Genomic DNA, 19210 nt, shown 5'->3' with positions numbered 1-19210 from the left:
CCAAGTTCAAGAAGGGTGTTGCCTGTGTTGTCCTCTAGGATTTTGAAGGAATCTTTTCTAACATTTAGATCTTTCATCCATTTTGAGTTTATCTTTGTGCCTGGTGCAAGACAGTGGTCTAGTTTCATTCTTCTGCACGTGGATGTCCAATTTTCCCAGCACCATTTATTGAAGAGACTGTCTTTTTTCCAGTGGATAGTCTTTCCTGTTTTGTCGATATTAGTTGACCATAAAGTTCAGGGTCCACTTCTGGATTCTCTATTCTGTTCCATTGATCTATGTGTCTGTTTTTGTGCCAGGACCACACTGTCTTGATGACCACAGCTTTGTAGTACAACCTGAAATCCGGCATTGTGATGCCCCCAGTTATGGTTTTCTTTTTTTAATATTCCCCTGGCTATTTGGGGTCTTTTCTGATTCCACACAAATCTTAAGATGATTTGTTCCAACTCTCTGAAGAAGGTCCATGGTATTTTGATAGGGATTGCATTAAATGTGTAAATTGCCCTGGGTAGCACTAACATTTTCACAATATTAATTCTTCCAATCCATGAGCATGGAATATTTTTCCATCTCTTTGTGTCTTCCTCAATGTCTTTCAGAAGTGTTCTGTGGTCTTTAGGGTACAATCCTTTATCTCTTTGATTAGGTTTATTCCTAGGTATCTTATACTTTTGGGTTGTAAATGGGATTGACTCCTTAATTTCACTTTCTTCAGTCTCACTGTTAGTGCATACAAATGCCACTGATTTCTGGGCATTGATTTTGTATCCTGCCACACTGCCAAATTGCTGTATGAGAGTTCTAGCAGTCTTGGGGTGGAGTCTTTTGGGTTTTCTATGTAGAGTATCATGTCATCTGTGAAGAGGGAGAGTTTGACTTCTTCTTTGCCAATTTGAATGCCTTTTATTTCTTTTTGTTGCCTGATTGCTGAGGCGAGGACTTCTAGTACTATGCTGAATAGCAGTGGTGAGAGTGGACATCCCTGTCTTGTTCCTGATCTTAGGGGAAAGGGTCCCAGTGTTTCCCCATTGAGAAAGATATTTGCTGTGGGCTTTTTGTAGATGGCTTTTAAGATGCTGAGAAATGTTCCCTCTATCCTTATACTTTCAAGAGTTTTAATCAGGAATGGATGCTGTATTTTGTCAAATGCTTTCTTTGCATCTATTGAGAGGATCATATGGTTCTTGTTTTTTCTCTTGCTGATATGATCAATCATATTGATTGCTTTACGAGTGTTGAACCAGAAGAATGGCCAGTTTTGAAGAACCTGTACCCTTCCCATCCCCGCCCCCACCCCCAGCCCAGCGTGAGATGCTCCCTCCGTGGAACCCATGTGGGGACACAGCTTGAAATAGAATACAAGGATTCTGAAATCTAACCTGAGCTCAGAGACACATAAAGGTCTCTCACGGTGTGAGCTTCTGCAGCCTTCTGAAGCCGGCAAGGTGTGTGATGTTATGTTAATGTGATGGTAGCAATAGGAGCAACTTTAACTTTCCCATAAATTAAAATCACTGCTTTAATCTTTTTCCTATTTTAAATGTAGAAGCTAAATTTAGAATTTTTTTGCTTGTAACATTTGTTTTGAATGAAAAAAAGCCGAATTTGTTTTATTTCACTTTGGATTTTGCAGCGGTCCAAATTAGGGTTGTTACTGTTTATCTACCATAAGACTTACCAACTTGTCTCCCTCTTAGGGATTAGGGGACAGAAAATGTTTGATATCTTTATTTCTCCAAGTCCTAGTGCATTCCTGCTTTATATTATGTGTTCAACACATGCTTCTTTGTTTCATTAATGTCCTAGGCAATCTATAAAAAGCACACAATCACACTTAGGAAGGTTTTGTCTGCCCTTCCACCCTCTTCTAGAGCTCTTTCTCAATACTGCGGTCCCAAAGGCTGGCTACCTTACAAGTATTTGGTATTTTCCTGGGTGATCATATATTTTCCACAAATATAGTCATTAGCTAGGGGCACTTGGTGGCTCAGTTAGTTTAGCATCCAACTCTTGATTTCAGCTCAGGTCATGATCTCAAGGGTCATGGGATCGTGCCCTGGGTTGGGTACCACACTCAGCAGGGAGTCTGCTTGGGATTCTCTCTCCCTCTCCCTCTGCCCCTTGCCTGGCTCGTGCTCATACTCTCTCTCCCTCTCAAATAAATAAGTAAATCTTTTTTAAAAAGTCACTAGCTATTAGGGATCCCTGGGTGGCGCAGCGGTTTAGCGCCTGCCTTTGGCCCAGGGCGCAATCCTGGAGACCCGGGATCGAATCCCACGTCGGGCTCCCTGCATGGAGCCTGCTTCTCCCTCTGCCTGTGTCTCTGCCTCTCTCTCTCTCTCTCTCTCTCTGTATGACTATCATAAATAAATAAATTGAAAAAAAAATTAAAAAAAAAAGTCACTAGCTATTAGAAATGACTCAATGATTTTCTTCTAAAAGAAAGCAAATACTTTGTGTCTTCAAATCTCTTTAAATATGAACAATATCGGGGAATGATAGTTAAATAAACAATTACGATCAATTTGTTGTAATTGAAAGATTCAATGCACTGCACAAGAACAGATCAGTTACATCAAACGATTAGCACCCATTATATGTTTTGTTAAATTTTCAACTTCATTCTCAGTTTGGAATATTAACTTTGCTGTCATTGTACATTCATACAAAAGCCAGTTTACAACGAAGAGCTTGAAATGGGCAACACACTTTCAGCAAAATACTAGAAATACACTTAATGTTTTTCAAGGAGAAAAACAAAAAGTTGCTGACTTAAGTGAAAAGAGATACAACAGTTCTTCACTGATTTATAAGGAGGAAGAAAAAAAATCCAACCAGGAAAAGTTACTGGGAAAGTGATCATTCTAAGTGGAAGGACAGATAGAGCGTTTCCTATAAGCAAAGGCTAGTGGACGTCATCACCACCAAACTGCACTTAGGAGAAACGTTAAAGGGACTTCTTGAAGCTGAAAAGAGGGCACTAATTAGTAACAAGAAGACACATGAAAGTATAAACCCATTAGTGAAGATAAATATACAGGAAAGGTGGTGGACTCTATAAAGCCAGTATATAGGTCAGAGGACAAAAGTCGTAGATAGGGGTACACAAGATAAAAAGATATAAAATGTGGCACTGAGAACATAAATGTGGGCAGGGGCAGTGAAAATGTACAGGTTTAGAATGTGCTGGAACATACGTTGTTATGAACTTAAAATAGACTGTTATAAAAATAAGCTGTTATATGTAAGTGTCATGGTAACCACCAAACAAACACCTCTAGTGGATCCACAAAATATGAAGAGAAAGAAATCTAAGTGTAACAGTAAAGAAAGTTGTCAAATTACAAAGGAAAAGAAGAAAAAAGGAACAGAGTGGCCCTACCATAACAGCCAGAAAACAATGACCAAAATGGCAATAAGTACCTACTTATTAATAATTACTTCCAATGTAGAAGGACTGAATTCTCTGAACAAAAGACACCGAGTGGCTCAATGGGGGAAAAGCAAGATTAATATGCTGCCAATGAGAGACTCGTGGTTGTAAGGACACAAAGAGATGAAAGTGAAGGGACGCAGAAAGATATCCCACGCAAATGGGAAAAAAGGCTGGGGCAGCAACACTGGTAACAGACAACACACACTTTACAACAAAGACTGTAATAAAGACAATGTGGGGAATCACATAATGATAAAGGGATCAGTCCACTGAGAAGGTATAACATTTGTAAATATTTATGTACCCAGCATAGGAGCACCTACATATATAAATCAAATATTAATAGCCCTAAAGGGAGAAATTAACAGCAATGCAATCATAGTAGAGAACTTTAATACCCCACCTTCCATCAATGGATAAATCATCCAGATGGAAAATCAGTAAGGAGACAGGATTCTTGAACAACACATGAGACCAGATGGAGTTAATTTATGTAGAATGTGCCATCCTAAGCAACAGAGTACACATTCTTCTCAAGGGCATTTGGAACGTTCTCCAGATCGCACATTAGGCCACAAAACAAGTCTCAGTAAGTCTGAGAAGACTGAAACCATATCAAGCATCGTTTCTGACCCACAGTGGCAACAAACCAGAAATCAATTTTAGAAGAAAACCAAAAAATTCACAAATACATGGAGATTAAACAACATGCTACGAAACAACCAGTGGGCAAAGAAAGAAAAGAAATTTTTAAAAACATCTTTAGAGAAATGAAAACAGAAATACAACATATCAAAATGTACCATTTGCAGCAAAAGTGGACCTAAGATGGAAGTACGTGGCAATAGAGACCTGCCTCAGGAAACAAGAAACATCTCCAAGAAATCACCTATCTTATGCCTCGAGGATCTAGGAAAGGAAGGAATGTAGCTCAAGTTAGTAGAAGGAAGCAAGTAACAAAGATCAGAGCAACCAAATGAGAGAGACTGAAAAGACAACAGAAAAGATCAACAAAACCAAGAGTGGGTCCTTGGAAGAAAGCAAACTTGAGGTAGCCTCACCAAGAATAAAGGAGAGTAGACTCAGGATCAGAAACAAAAGAGAAGTTAGGACCAACACCACAGAAATGCAAGGGATTCCAAGAGGTCGGCATGAACGGTTAGATCTGTGCCAGCACACTGAACAAGCTGGAAGAAATGAAACATCCCAGGGATATAAAATCTTCCAACAACTATCAGGAGGAAACATAAAATCTGAACAGAATAATTACCAGTGAGGAGATTTAATCAGTAACTACAAACCTCCCTACAAACAGAAGGCTTTCCTAGTGAATTCTACCGAACAATCCAAGAGTTAATACCTATCCTCCAACTCTTCCAACAAAGAAAAGGGAGTGGATCCAAGCTCATTTTAGGAAGCCAGCATTACCCTGATCCCAAAACCAGACAAGGACACCACATACACAAAAATACAGACTCATATTCTTGATAAATATAGATGCACACTTCAACAGAACCCTAGCAAACCAAATTCAACAGTGCATTTAAAGGATCACATGACATGATTGAGTGGGATTTATTCCAGGGACACGCGGATGGTCCAATATTGACAAATTAACAGGACACATCACGTTTACAAAACAAAGAATAAAAATCCTATGTCCATACATAGAGGAAAAACATTTGACGAAATTCAACATCTTTTTTTTTTATGAGAAACTCTCAATAAAGTGAATATAGAAGGAACATACTTCAGCATTATAAGGCCATAGATTACAAACCCACAGCTAATATTCTCTGAAACCAGGAGCAAGACAAGGATGCCCAGTCTCACCACTTTTATTCAAGACAGTATTGGAAGTCCTAGCCAGAGTAATTAGGCAAGAAAAAGACATTAAGGATATCCAAGTGGAAAGGAAAAAGTAAAACTGTCTCTATTTGAGGATTACATAATTTTATATACAGGAAACCCTAAAGATGCTGCCAAAACAGACCCACAAAAGACCCAAACTGTTAGAATTAATCAATGAATTCAGTAAAGCTGCAGACTGCAAAATCAATATACAAAAATTGATTGCATTTCTATACACTAACAGTAAACTATCAGAGAAATTAAGAAAATATTTATAGTTGCATTGAAAAGAATAAAATACCTACGAGTAATTTTAACCAAGGTGGTGAAAGATCTGTACACTGAAGATTATAAGACATTGATGAAAGAAACTGAGGAAGACAGGAATGAATGTGAAGACATTCCACGGTCATAGTTCCCAAGGAATCTACAGATTCAGTGCAATCCCCATCAAAATTCCTATGGCATTTTTCACAGAATTAGAACAAAGAATCCTAACAATTGTACTGAACCACAAGACCCCCAAAAGCCAAAGAAGTCTTGAGTAAGAAGGGCAAGGCTAGGGGCACCCGGCTCCCTGATTTTGAACTACATCATAAAACTAAGGGAATGAAAGTGGTGTGGCTTTGGCAGTGAACAGAGAGATCAGTGGACCGGAGAGCCCAGAACTTGGCCCATTCTCATCCGGTCAGCTAAGACAGCGAGGACACACATGGGTGCGGGAGTCCCTTCAATGCAAATAAAAGGCCGTGAGAAACCTGGGCAGCCACATGCAGCCAACCCACTATCTCAGACCACACTTAAAAATGAACATGAAAAATGTGAACATGAGGCTTGAAACCATAAAACTCCGAGAAGAAAGCAAAGATGCTAAGCTCCTCAACATTAGTCTCAGGGATGATTTTTGGGTCTGAGACCAAAAGCACCAACCAACAAGTGGGAGCACATTAAACTAAAAGGCAGAGGAAACCATCAACACCATGAAAAGGCAAATTAGAGATGTCTGCATATCATCTCCCCAGTAAGGGGTTAATATCAAAAATACATAAAGAAGGTGCCCGGGGGGCTCGCTCAGTGGAGCGTCTGCCTTTGGCTCAGGTCATGATCTCAGGGTCCTGGGATCCAGCCCCACATCAGGCTCCCTGCTCAGCACAGAGTCTGCCTCTCCCACTGCCCCTCCTCGTCGGCTCGTGCTCTCTCACTTCCTCTCTGTCAAATAAATAAAATATTTTAAAAAATTAAATATATATATATATTTTTTAAATTTATGATAGTCACACACAGAGAGAGAGAGAGAGAGAGAGGGAGAGAGAGAGAGAGGCAGAGACACAGGCAGAGGGAGAAGCAGGCTCCATGCACCGGGAGCCCAACGTGGGATTCGATCCCAGGTCTCCAGGATTGCGCCCTGGGCCAAAGGCAGGCGCTAAACCACTGCGCCACCCAGGGATCCCAAATTAAATATATTTTATTTTATATTCAACTCAATAGCAAAAGAAAATATTCAATAGCAAAAACACAATCTGATTTAAAAAGGGACAGAGGAATTGAATAGGCGTTCCTCCAAAGACGACATCCCGATGGCCAACAGACATGTGAAGAGATGCCAGCATCACTCATCATCACGGAGATTAAATCAGAATCAGAGATATCACCTCACACGTGTCAGGACGGCGTCTACAGGATGGGAAACCACAGGTGTCGGTGAGGACGCGGAGATGGGAGCCCCTGTGCACGGCTGGCGGGAGCACAGGCTGGTGCGGCCACCGCGGGGAACAGTGTGGAGGGGCCTCGGGAGGTTGGAACTAAGCTGCCCTACGACCCCACAGTTCTGCTTCTGGAGATTTATGTGAAGCAAACAGAAACACTAACCTAAAAGATACCTGCCCTGTGTCCGCTGCAGCACTATTCACAGCAGCCGGGACACGGACGCAGCCCACATGTCCATCCATGGATACGGATGGATAGAGATGACGCGTGGTGCGTCCCCTGAGTATCAGCCACCTAAGGACTGCAGTGTTGGCACGTGTGAGAGATGGTCGACGTGAAGGCATCATGCAGAGCCAAAGAGGAAACTAGGATGCAGGACCTCACTTATTTGTAGCCTCCGGAAATCCAGCTCGCAGACACAGAGACCAGCCTGGGGCGTGGTGGGGGGGAGGCACGAACCTCCAGGTCTAAGTCACGAGATGTCACGCAGAGGCTGCCGACTGCGGGGAATGCTAGGTAATAGTAACACTCTACTGTCCACTTGAAAGGTGGGAATCGGACACGACGTCCCAGCAGCTCGTGGTGGCTTACCCGGGTCCGACCTGGGAACACGGCTACAGAGACTCCGCGGTGGCGCGAGCCTGCAGGACAAGGAGGCAGATGCGGGTACCAGGTACGCGGCCCAGGGCCAGGACGTGGGCACACGGCGGCTGCAGCCCGAGAACACGCCCCGCACACGGCGCACAGCACAGAAGCAGCGACACGGGCTTCCCAGTGCTCTGTGAGCTCCCGCGGCTGGTGCTGGGGGTACCTGGAGCCAAGGCAAGTGCCGACCGCAGAGAAAGCCGGGGGGCAGGGGGAGACAGACACACAGACACCGTGGTGAGGGCGCACGTGGCCAAGGACAGGGAACCCCCAGGCGGCCTCCAGGGCGGGGGAAGCAGGGACTCGAGGCTAGGAAATCAGTTCCTCAGCAGAACTGACGGTTACTGAAGGTGGCAGGATGCCTGGGGCTCGGGGTGCAAGGTCGCTGTCTTGGTGCGTGGCGGCCAGAAGCCCGTCCCCGGGGCTGTGACAACCTCTGCCTGCCGCGCGGCTTCCCTCAGCCATCCTGACTTGCCTGGCTGCGAGTGCGGCGACCAGGATCCGGGGGAAGCTACGCTTGACAGCTGAGGGGACCCATGTGGCCGAGAACGGGCTGCTCGGTCCGCCGGAGCGAGACACATGGTGTGGGGAGGATTCCCACCTGTGTGTCTTCTCTGTGACACCCGACGGTTCGAGGTTCATGTACTTAGAGTCTGTACATATAGAGCAGCTCCCGCAGTCTTCCTCCCTCACAGCGGCCAGCACCATCCCTCACGCCCTGGTGACCCACTGTCGCGAGTGGGGAAGCCACTGCTTCTGGCCTCTCACGGTGAACGCCGAGACAGCCCACAGCATGTGCCTGGCGCAGAGGAGCAGACGCAGAGACGGAGCGCGGGGCTGGTGGCGCCTGGGCACACGCATGCCCACGCATCCAGAGGCCTTCAGTGTGCCCCCCACAGCTCTGCTCGTCATCACCCCGCAGAAGGGCACGTCCTCGCTCCTCAGGGGACGGCGGCGACGCAGGCCCTCAGCCGGGGATCAGGGCTCGTCTTCGGTCTCCTGCCTTGAAGGCAGGGAGCCGGGCTGCGGTCTGTGCCCGCCCCGTGCCCCGCCGAGCATTGCGGGCGGACAGGTGAGTGTGCACGCGGACAGGTGAGCCCTGCCCAACAGTCCGCGGAGGAGCAGCCACGCAACTGCGCCAGCTCCAAGGCTGCCCCCGGCTGGAGGGGACGCTCACGATTCTGCCACCTGAGTAAAGCCTACCTCGACAGAGCACAACGCGAGGACCAGCTCTTGCCTCACGCGGCCGAAGTGCTCCGTACCCACTTAGAATCACCCAAAGATGGGGCGCCTGGGGGGCTGTCGGGGAGGCGTCTGCCTTCAGCTCAGGTCATGGTCGAGGGTCTGGGATGCAGCCCCGCGTTGGGCTCCTGCTCTGCGGGACACCTGCCTCCCCCTCTGCCCCTCCCTCCGCTCATGCACGCTTTCCCTCCCTCAGACGCTCGCTTCCTTGCTGACCCCACATTTGTTATGGGTTAGCAGCACGCCAGCATCTAAGGAGGCCTCTGCTTCTTCTCAGGACTCAGTTCCAACCACAGTGATGTTTTTCCCCACCAGGAAACCAAACAAACAAAATCTTTCTTTAAAATTACCCCCAAATGTCCTAGAATGATGAAGCCATGAGACGTATGCTCCTGAACCTCAAGCCCATCTCCGTGCGGGGTGCAGGGGTCATGACTGAGTCTGTGGCTGGTACCCCCGGGGCCCCATCCCCCTAAGGCCAGGCCCCGCATCCCTGGGTGTGCCACCAGCTTCCTGACCCCGACCGCCACCGCAGAAGTGTCTTTCTGCTGCCGGGCCAGCATGCCACTGACATGGAAACAAACCTGAAACGCAGACAAAGCTCATCTAATGTCACACGTGCAGACATGACAGAAGCCGCTTCGGTCTTTGACTTACTGGCTGGATTCTCTGCAAACCACCCGACCACGTGCTTCCTCCCGGGCCCAGCAAGCTACCCCCACAGTTCACATGGCAGCAATCGCACAGAATCAAGCACCAGAGACAAGCCTGTGCCTCCCACCTCTTCCCAGCATCACTTTGGAGAGAGATTGTCTTTCCCGAGGGATCCATGTCCACGAGTTCAGACGCCATTTCTTGACCCATCCTCCCGGAAGGCATGACTTTCAAGACTTACACTCGCCCACTGGTTTCCTGACCCACCTCCGATTTCCTCAGGGAGCACTAACAAGGAACAACTTCTCATGTTCACACCAAGCACCTCCCCTAAAACATCTCCTTTCGGGCCCCTTTTGTGTCTGCACCAGATGTGTAAATCCATGGGAGGCAGTGAGCCCGCGAAGCAGTGGCCACCGTGGAAGGTGAAGGAAGCGCAGAGAATTACCGTAGGTGAGGATATACAGGGGCTTCCCATTGGTGTCCATCGTGGTCAAGCACGGGGCCTTCGGGGAGATGGTCCCCCACCGCTGCAATGCGGCCTCCAACGACGGCGGCCAGTTGGTAACCACACCCAGCTGCTCCCCGCGCATGGCCAACATCTGCGCCCCCTCTGGCTTCGGCTGGTTTGGATCTGGTTGTTGCACTAATACACATGGACACAAAGTTTTAAAAAAAAATACATCCATGTTAGCACACTTTTTAATTCTTTTTACAGAAAGTAAGACTCTTACACAAGTTTACTAGTGGACAGAAATCGTACACCTGCACTTTCCTAGAACCAGAGCCAGGACCTACATGGTGGCCTCACCACTTAATCCTTGCACTTTACAAGACAATGTCGGGATGGGGTTTGTCAACTGACAAATGCACCGCGTATTTCAACGTGCCTAGAGTCTGGGGCAGCAACATCTCTGCTTAAAATACTGATTGGGGCCCCTGGGTGCCTCAGTGGTGGAGCGGCTGCCTTCAGCTCAGGGTGTGACCCCGGGGTCCTGGGATCGAGTCCCACATCGGGCTCCCTGCAGGGAGCCTGCTTCTCCCTCTGCCTTTGTCTCTGCCTCTCTCTGTGTCTCTCAAGAATAAACAAAATCTTAAAAAATAAAATAAAATAAAATACCAGTTATCAATACACGTGAGTGATTCTGGACTCCAGAGCTCACATCCTGCTAATCAGGTTGCCTGTGCCCACGGACACATCAATTTGAATTTGCAGCAAGTACCACGAACAACCAGCAAGAGCACATTCTCTTGTGTAAAACAATACATGCCCCAGGACGCAGTCAAAATCTTCCCAACTGGAGTCGGAAAGACCGCTGCTCACGTCTGGAAAAGGTTCCTCTCCCTCACGGTTTGTGAGTGACGCTCTCCTCTGCGGGACAGGGAGCCAGCCGGTCTTACTTGTACAAACAAGAGAATAAAGGGCTTGGGTGTGACGTGAGCAGCAGGATCCTGTTCTGACTCGGTTCACACGCAGGGGCTCCTGCGTCTGTCCAGAGGGGCAGGACAGGAGCCAGCCACACTCACTCTGCGCCCCTTGGAGCGCGCAGGTCACCCTGAGCATGGTTTCCTGGGCTTCCCTGTACTTCTGTCCCTGGAACGGAGGCCCCACACGCCCGCTCTGGTATCTACGTGGCCAGCCAGCACGCAGCCATCCGCAGGGGCCCTGGGGGGCAGGACCCACGGTCTCCGGGTAGGTTCCTGTTTTCAGGGGATGCCAAGATTGCTGCCCTGATGGGTGACCCGGCCTATCGGGCCCGCCACGACGGTGTGTGGTATCACACGGACCCGGGAATAATGGGGCAGCAAAGGGCCTGGTCACCTTCCAGCAGTTCTTCAAAGTCATCCACAAAGAACTCCCTTAACGGCGGCCGCTTCGGTCGCTTGAGGGTGTTGACGAGCTGCTGAATTTTCGCTGACACGCGGCTACTCACTGGCACCCCTGGAAAAGAAGCATGGACACGTGAGCTGCCACACCTCACCCGCTAAACACGTGTGCGCAGCCCCACATCAAGGGGCCTCCAAGCGCCACCCAGGAGCCCCAGGCAGGGGCTCGTCCGGGCGGCCACCACGGCGGCGGGGGGAGGCTGACCTCAGGCTGGGCCCGCCCGACCTGGCCCTCCTCACTCACCGACCCCGTCCCTGCTCCGATGGGTCACCGAGCCCACATGGCAGGGAGGCCTCCCGGAGTCTGTCTCCCCGTCGGGGCCAGGGCAGGCTGCCGACACATCAGGTTCAGGGGGACACTGGGGGTCCCTGCAGGCCCGTCCCGTCCTCTCACGGTACCGATGCCCCCGCCCCGTGACTCTAGTTCCACCCCCGAGTCCACAGGCAAGGCAGCTAGGAGAGCAATTTAAAAGCTCTAAATTCAACATTCTGGGTCACACAGATCACCGGCACGTGGCACACGTTCCCACATAAGATGAAATTCCACTTCATAATGTACTTCTTACTCATAACAATGAATGAGCATCTTGAAAACATGACATGGTTGTTGAAAAGAAGCTGAGGTCTGACATTTTTAAACCACCCAAACTAACGAGTCCCCGGAGCACCAGGGAGCCAACGTCCTCGGGGGACAGTGTGGCTCTGCAGGGATGTTGTTCCGCGGAAAGGCCCTCCGACACCTGCTCCTGGCCGTGCCGGCTCTGGAGGCCGCAGCAGGCAGGGCCCTTCAGGGGCTGCCACCTCCGCTGACAGGTCAGAGCAACAGACTCTGCTTTGGGCCCAACATAACGGAGCTCAAGGAAGCTTTTCTATCAAAGAAAAACCATTTTCATAGGTGGCCTCTGAAGGCTCTACGGGCGCTCTGAGATCGGAGTGTTGATTATTTTCTTGTAGTGAACACACAGCCCCAGAGCTGTGAGCATCTGCGCCCCGCTTTCTGCAGCGAACCCCAGTGGAGGGACGGAGGTGGTCTCCGGAGGCCGCTGGCCCTCGGCTCCACCTGGAGTGAGGATGTGGCGGGGACCACACGGGATTTCACTCGGGGTCAGAGCTCAGATGACAAGGCTGCTAAATGGTGACGAGGAGGGGCAGCGGCCAGCCCACAGGAGGGGAACTCGCAGGGAAGGCCCAGGCGGCCGCACGAGCTCTAGGAAAGCAGGCACGCCGACCTGGCCCGGGGCTCTGACCGCGACGAGGGACACTTCCCTGGGAGGGGTGGGGGGCCCACACCAAGGCTGCATGGCCGCCTTCGAGGAAAACCACGCCTCGTGTCCCCTGCGTGGCCAGAGCGTTGAGCTGGGGCAGCGGGGGTCCCGGTCAGGTCGTGGCCCCCCAAGGGGCAGGCAGGGCGGCCCCACTGCTGCGTCATGGCCCCGGGTCATTCTTCCCAATTGGAGAACAAACCCTGTTCCCTCGGGTCCAACGCCACCCCAACCACTGTGCTGCGCAGCCCTCCGGGCACCCCTGGCGCAGCTACCCGTGGTGCTAGCGCTTCACGCTCCTTTCCTCGCTGACTCCACATTTGCTCAGGGTTAGCAAGCACGCCGGCGTCTAAGGAGCCCTCTGATGCTTCTCAGGACTCAGTTCCCACCATGCTCATGTTTTTTCCCACAAAGAAACACTTTTGGTCAATAACCTGAGTTTTGGACCCGGGGCCTCCCCTTTTGGGTAGCTGTGTAAAGGGGTTGACCGACTGGGTCTACCACGTGCCCAGGAGGGGCATCGACCCTGCACCGGGTAGGATCCAGGGATGGGAGGGGAGGGGCGGGGAGGGGCCGAGTGAGCAGGGTCCAGGTTGGGGTCTAGGACGGGGAGGGGCAAGAGAGGGGCGGGGTCCAGGTTGGGGTCCAGGGCAGGGCAGGGTCCAGGGCAGGTTGGGGTCCAGGGTGAGGTGGGGCAGAGGGGGTGGGGTCCAGGACAGACGGGGCAGAGTACAGGGCAAGGTGGGGTCCAGGGTGAGATGGGGCAGAGGGGGTGGGGTCCAGGACGGACGGAGCAGGGTCCAGGGCAGGGTGGGGTCCAGGGTGAGGTGGGGCAGAGGGAGTGGGGTCCAGGATGGACGGGGCAGGGTCCAGGGCAGGATGGGGTCCAGGGTGAGATGGGGCAGAGGGGGTGGGGTCCAGGACAGACTGGGACAGGGTCCAGGACGGAGTAGTCTGGGGCAGACTGGGGTAGGCCAGAGGGGGGTGGGGTGCACGGTGGGGTGCAGGGCAGGGTGCAGGGTCCAGGGCGGGGTCGCAGGCGCCATGTGGTACCGGCTGGGCACCTACCGTCGCCGGTCTCCATGAGCTCCGCGTTGCCATACTTGGGCGCCGTGCGCGAGGTCGTGGAGCCCTGCGGCCGCTCCACCTGGATCGGGTGCTCTGAGGTGTAGGTGGTCACGTCAGGAGGTGCGGAGTGATTCTCTGTAAAGAAGCAAATCAGTGTCCTGAACATCATGATGGTTACTCTGCCAGCTCCATGGGTGCCGCGGCCTCTGGACAGAAGCACATCCTGCCGTCCCGCCGCATCGGGGAATTGCCGCAGCAGGTTCTGAACTGGGTTTTCAGAGATGCGGTGAGTTACGTGCTCGTTCGTCAGACTGATTTCCCATCTGTCCTAACAGAGGTGGCGGGGCCGATTGTGGGGCCTGCATGCCAGCTGTGAGCACTTCCGCAGGTCAGGGGTCACGCGCATCCCAGCTGTGCCCACCACCCCCAGGTCGGGGGGTCGCATCCCACCTGTGTTCACCACCCCCAGGTCGGGGGGTCACGTCCCACTGGGCGTGGCCCCTCAGGTCATGGGGGCATCTTGGCCTCTCCACACCCCCAACACCACGGATCCCCTAATGAGATGCAGGAAGGGTGCTAAGCGGCCGTGATGGGGGTGGGCACCCGGGAACACCAGCGCGTGACCAAGTCCTCACTGACAAACGTGTTTATGACCCAACCGTACAGGCGCCGCGTCACATACCGAGACGGCGGCCCTTCCCTCGGCGCCATGAGCATCCCTCACGCGGGGAGACGGCTCTTGTTTTTAACTGAGGAGTTTGTCAAGCCAGATGACCAAGGTGGTTTTGTGCCCTAAGCTGTGACCCTGGATGTCCTACCACTAACTGGTTCCCTGATGCTCGGGCAGCAGCCCATGAGGTTCGTGGCCACAGGCCACGCAAGCGTGTGAGTGGACAGGGGCCCCAGCGGCCTCTCCCCATGGCCTCCTCCCCCGAGGGCCTCCCCGGAGGTGGCCCTGCCGCACACACCGGGTGTTTTCAACTCTGAAACCACTCCCAGAAGGCGCGAGAGGTCAAACGGGGAGGCCGATGGTGTGAGCGCGCCTCCCGCAGCCTGAGGCAGCAGCAGGCCCAGCGTCGCCCCTCTGACCTCCGCCGGGAACCCACCATCGCAGACTCCAACCTTGCCATTCCACGGGTCCCCACAGAGGTCACCGGGGCGACCTGAACGTAAGTGGTGTCCTCCCAAGATGAGGACACAGATGCACAGAGGGACAGCGTCCCCCCCACCAGGACGGTGGCCTCAGGACACCTGCGTGCCCACCCGACCGTGGACCCCAGCCTCCAGGACGGGGACGGTGAGGCCCGCAGTGTGAGCCCCGGCTGGGCACCTGAGACAGCGGCTGGAGCACTCGCACCCCCTGGGAGGGCGATTGCCTCCATCTCAGCTCAGATCTCAGCTCAGAGGGCAGCATGGGTCGGGTGAGAGGGCGGGGGGGGGGGGGGGGGAGGGGGGCCGCTTCACCGGGGGACCGTGAGGCATCCTGGACCTGCGACACCGTCTCCACTGCCTGTCAGCCCACAAACTGTGCCGCCCAGGAAGCAGCGACCCGGGTCTCCTTCCCCAGCACGAGCCGCACCCCGGCCCCCGACAGGGCAGCTGAAAGGGGGTTCACTGCCCTGGGGTTCGACTTGGGTTGACCGTGAGTCGTGCTGTGGCCGCATCATCGGCGGCGGCTGCCGGGCCTTGTGCAGCGAGGCCGCATGGCCACATCTGCCCCCAGGTTGGGGCAAGAACGACTCCGTGCGTCTGGTGGCAGAGCCGGGAACAGCGAGCGCTTGGTGGCTTCGAGGTGCCTTCCTAAGCCGCATACCTGACGTCCCTTCTCAGAGTCGCGGCTCAGCCAGGAGGCAGGCCAGGCCACCCAGGTAATGGACGCTGCAGCGTCGCTCACCGACAGCAAGGAAGCGCGGACATCAGCAGCAGGCGCTCTCCCCAGCAAGAGTTCACTGGTCCTGTATCAGTCCCCGTCCTCTCAAACTGAAGGAAAATATGGTGGCCCCCTCCCACCACCCGCCGGGGCACCTCGGCCATGCCCCCCACGCTGCCCCGTGTCAGCGATGCCGCGGACATCTGCTCCCGGCAGCTCCTGGCCGTTGCTGTCCAGCCGCCTACAGTGGGGCGCCTGGGCTCCGTCTCGTCCTCGGACACCCCTCCGGGCGTTCTCGCCAGCAACGCACTGGTTTGCACCCCGCCTGGATGCGGCTTCCTCCACGACTGTCGCAGGCCGCGGATGGTCCCTGGCTGAACCTGGAAACCCCACTTCCTAACCCGACCCTGCAGCCACGTCCGGCTCCGCGGGGCCGACTGGGGCACTGAGGTGACCCGACGCCAGTGCCCGGCAAGGCGCAGCTGCGGAAGGACAGACATTTCCCCGGGTGAGCAGACACAAGATGAGGGAGGCGAGGGACACGTGATGACTCCGGTGAAAGGCCTCTGCCTCCGACGCTGGCTGAGCAGCTGCATTCCCCGTGGGCATGGGGATCCCCAGGTTTGGGGTGACAGAGCCCACGCGGAAGCCGGTTAACTATCCTTCAGGTCCCCAAATGATGTCCAGAGAAGAGGAGGAAACATGGTTTTTGTCCGTGAAACCACGTGCTGGGACCTCCTAAGGCAGTGCAGTGTGCTCACGGGCACCAGGGCTCCACTCACCGGGATGGCCGCACCCTGAGGTCACTGCCGTCACTGCGGACAAGCAGCAAGGAGAGGGCTCTGTGTGCCACATGCTCGGCTGGCCCGCGTGCCCAGCCGCTCCGGCTCAGGGCCTCCCATGTGGGCTGCGAGCAGGTTCCTTGGGGAGTCCTGGACACGAGTCGGACATGACCCTGACGGAAGGCCCCAGCCTAAAAGGGATCCGTGCATCAGCTCAGTGCTGGGGACGCAGCCTGACCACTCGGGGCCATCCTCCACACAAGCTGACGAGGGGTGGGGACCCCCAAGTGTGCCTGCCGTCCCAGCCTGGGAGCCAGGGGAGATCATGCTCGCCACTCCCTCTAGGCCGACTATCCGCACGCAGGACCTCGAGCGCCTGGCGGTTCTGCACAGCCACACCCTGGGTCGAGGCGGCCCAGGAGGGTGCCAGGTGCTCTGACCTCTGGCTGCGTGCCTCCTACCCTGACGCCGCAGAGTCCCCCGGACATAGGACAGCCAGTCTCAGGGAGGACGTGCTAACATCACAACAGAAAGCTTCAACTGCCAATAACCGCCTCTTGATCGTCACGTCGACGGGGTCACATTCCTGATGACAGCTCCAACCGTCCTGCAGCCGCCACAGACGGCTGACCACGGGGCCGGAGGCGGACGCTGCAGCCCTTACCGTTGATGCAGCATAGGGCTGCGCTCTCTTGGGTTACGGGCCGGCCACGGAGCAGAGACCAGAAGAGGACGACCCGCCACAGCAGGTACCCCTGCAGCCACAGGTCTGCCCCGTCCCGTTGACCACCGACGCCTGGGCTCCCGGCGGCCTCAGTCTCCCTGCTGCAGAGCAAGGGACCTGGCGCTCTGGTCCCCAGAGGATGTCCTTACCGTCAGGCCCGCGGCCAGACCTTTGGGTTTCCTTGCACCTGTTTTCCCCGGATGTGGAGACCGTCCCAGGAGCTCCGAGAACGAACCTGTGACACTCCTGGCTGGAAAGGTGTAAACGACTCGGTTACAACTTTCTGACTTGAATGCACATAAGTGCTGCCAACGGCAGTGAACAGGTGCACGTCTCCAGTGCGCACGGGCGTGTGAGCGCACAGCCAGCCCGTGCTCCTGCGGCAGGAGGCGCTCTGTGGAGGACAGGCTCAGACGCTTCTCCGTCCAAAAATCACTCCTTTGATTCTAAGAATAAAAACCAATGAAGTTTTGAGAGCTGAAAATCCCAAGAACGTTTCTGAGAAGACACAGAAGTCGACCTGCGTCCTAATGGCACCGAAGGAGCAACGGGGCTCACCTGGAACGGCATTAGGGAAGGACGGGAGGGGTAAGGCCGGGCGGGCGCCGGGGCGCAGTCACCAGAGGTGGCGGTCTTGCAGCACGTGGGCATGGACACACGGGAGCCTCGATGCTCCTGCGGGACAGCCTCTCTGACAGGCTGGCCCGGGCGCCAGCGTGCAGGTCGTGAAGGATTCGAGGGCCGGAATCGCAGATCCATGTGTTCGTGAAGAGCAGGTGGCCGTGAAAATCGTGCAAGTGCATGAAGTCAGCAACACGTGGGGAGATGGAGCAGGTCAAGGGCCCCCAGCGGACAGGCGGGAGGGGAGGCCTGAGCCCTTGGGGACACCCAAGCTGGGGGGGGCCTCCCAGGGCCCAGCCCCGCAGGGAAGGATGAGCACGGCCCCCAGCAGATGGACCGAAGGGCAGTACCACGTTTGTGCCCCCGAGGATCTGCAGCCATCAGCTGTGTTTATGCTCACCCGCCTCGCAGCAGAGACAAGGAAATCCGACAGCATCAGCTGGTGGGCACGGTGACACTGCACACCGCGGTCCCTCACGAGTCCTAAATCTCTCTGCAAACAGCAGCTACCCTACGACCTCTGCCAAGAGCGATGCATCCCCCATGGACGCGACCCCGAGGTGACGGCATCCCAGACACACTGTCAGCTGAGGGGCACCCGGGCCTCACGCAGGGCCTCAGCCTCACCTGGGGACCCAGACCTGGCCCAGGGACCCTGACACCTGACCCGGGGATGCAGACCTCACCTGGGGACCCTGGCCGGACCCAGGGACCCTGACCTGGCCTAGGACACTGACCTGACCCGGGGACTGTAACCTGGTCCAGGGACCCTGACACCTGACCTGGGGATGCAGACCTCACCTGAGGACCCTGACCTGACCCGGGGACCCTAACCTGGTCTAGGGACCCTGACACCTAACCCGGGGATGCAGACCTCACCTGAGGACCCTGACCTGACCCGGGGACCCTAACCTGGTCTAGGGACCCTGACACCTGACCCGGGGATGCAGACCTCACCTGGGGACCCTGACCTGACCCGGGCACCCAGCCCTGACCTGGAGACCCAGACACCTGACCCTGGACCCTGAACTGACCCGGGGACCCTGACACCTAACCTGGGGATGCAGACCTCACACCTGGGGACCCTGACCTGACCCAGGGACCCAGACACCTGACAGGGACCCTGACCTGACCTGGGCACCCAGCCCTGACCGGAGACCCAGACACCTGACTCGGGGATCCTGACCTGACTTGACCCGGGCACCTAGACCTGACCCAAGGACCCCTGACCTGGAACTGACCTGGGGACCCAGACACCTGACCCAGGGACCCTGACCTGACCCAGGACCCAGACACCTGATCCAGGGATGCAGACCTGACCCGGGGACGTAGACCTGACCCAGGGATCCTGATCTGACCTGGGGACCCTGATCTGACCCAGGGACCCTGATACCTGACCCAGGGACCCTGACCTCACCTGGGGACCCTGACATGACCCGGGGACCCGGACACCTGATC

At 54.4% G+C, this 19210-nt stretch overlaps 1 protein-coding gene across 3 annotated transcripts in view; it reads right to left on the bottom strand.

The window, feature by feature from the left end:
• DIP2C (disco interacting protein 2 homolog C) overlaps positions 1–19210 on the bottom strand; it is a 251485-nt gene that overhangs the window by 100200 nt on the left and 132075 nt on the right. For all 3 annotated transcript variants that reach the window (XM_041767644.1, XM_041767645.1, XM_041767646.1), the window contains 3 exons: positions 13756–13890; positions 11361–11480; positions 9987–10184 (listed from right to left, as the gene is read on the bottom strand). In XM_041767644.1, coding sequence (XP_041623578.1) covers positions 9987–10184; positions 11361–11480; positions 13756–13890 — 453 coding nt within the window. The remainder of the gene's footprint in view (positions 1–9986; positions 10185–11360; positions 11481–13755; positions 13891–19210) is intronic.

Source organism: Vulpes lagopus, chromosome 8 (assembly GCF_018345385.1).
Source record: "Vulpes lagopus strain Blue_001 chromosome 8, ASM1834538v1, whole genome shotgun sequence".
Lineage (NCBI taxonomy): Eukaryota > Metazoa > Chordata > Mammalia > Carnivora > Canidae > Vulpes > Vulpes lagopus.
The sequence above is the reverse complement of the archived record's forward strand: the minus strand, read 5'-3'. Positions and strand labels throughout refer to the sequence as shown.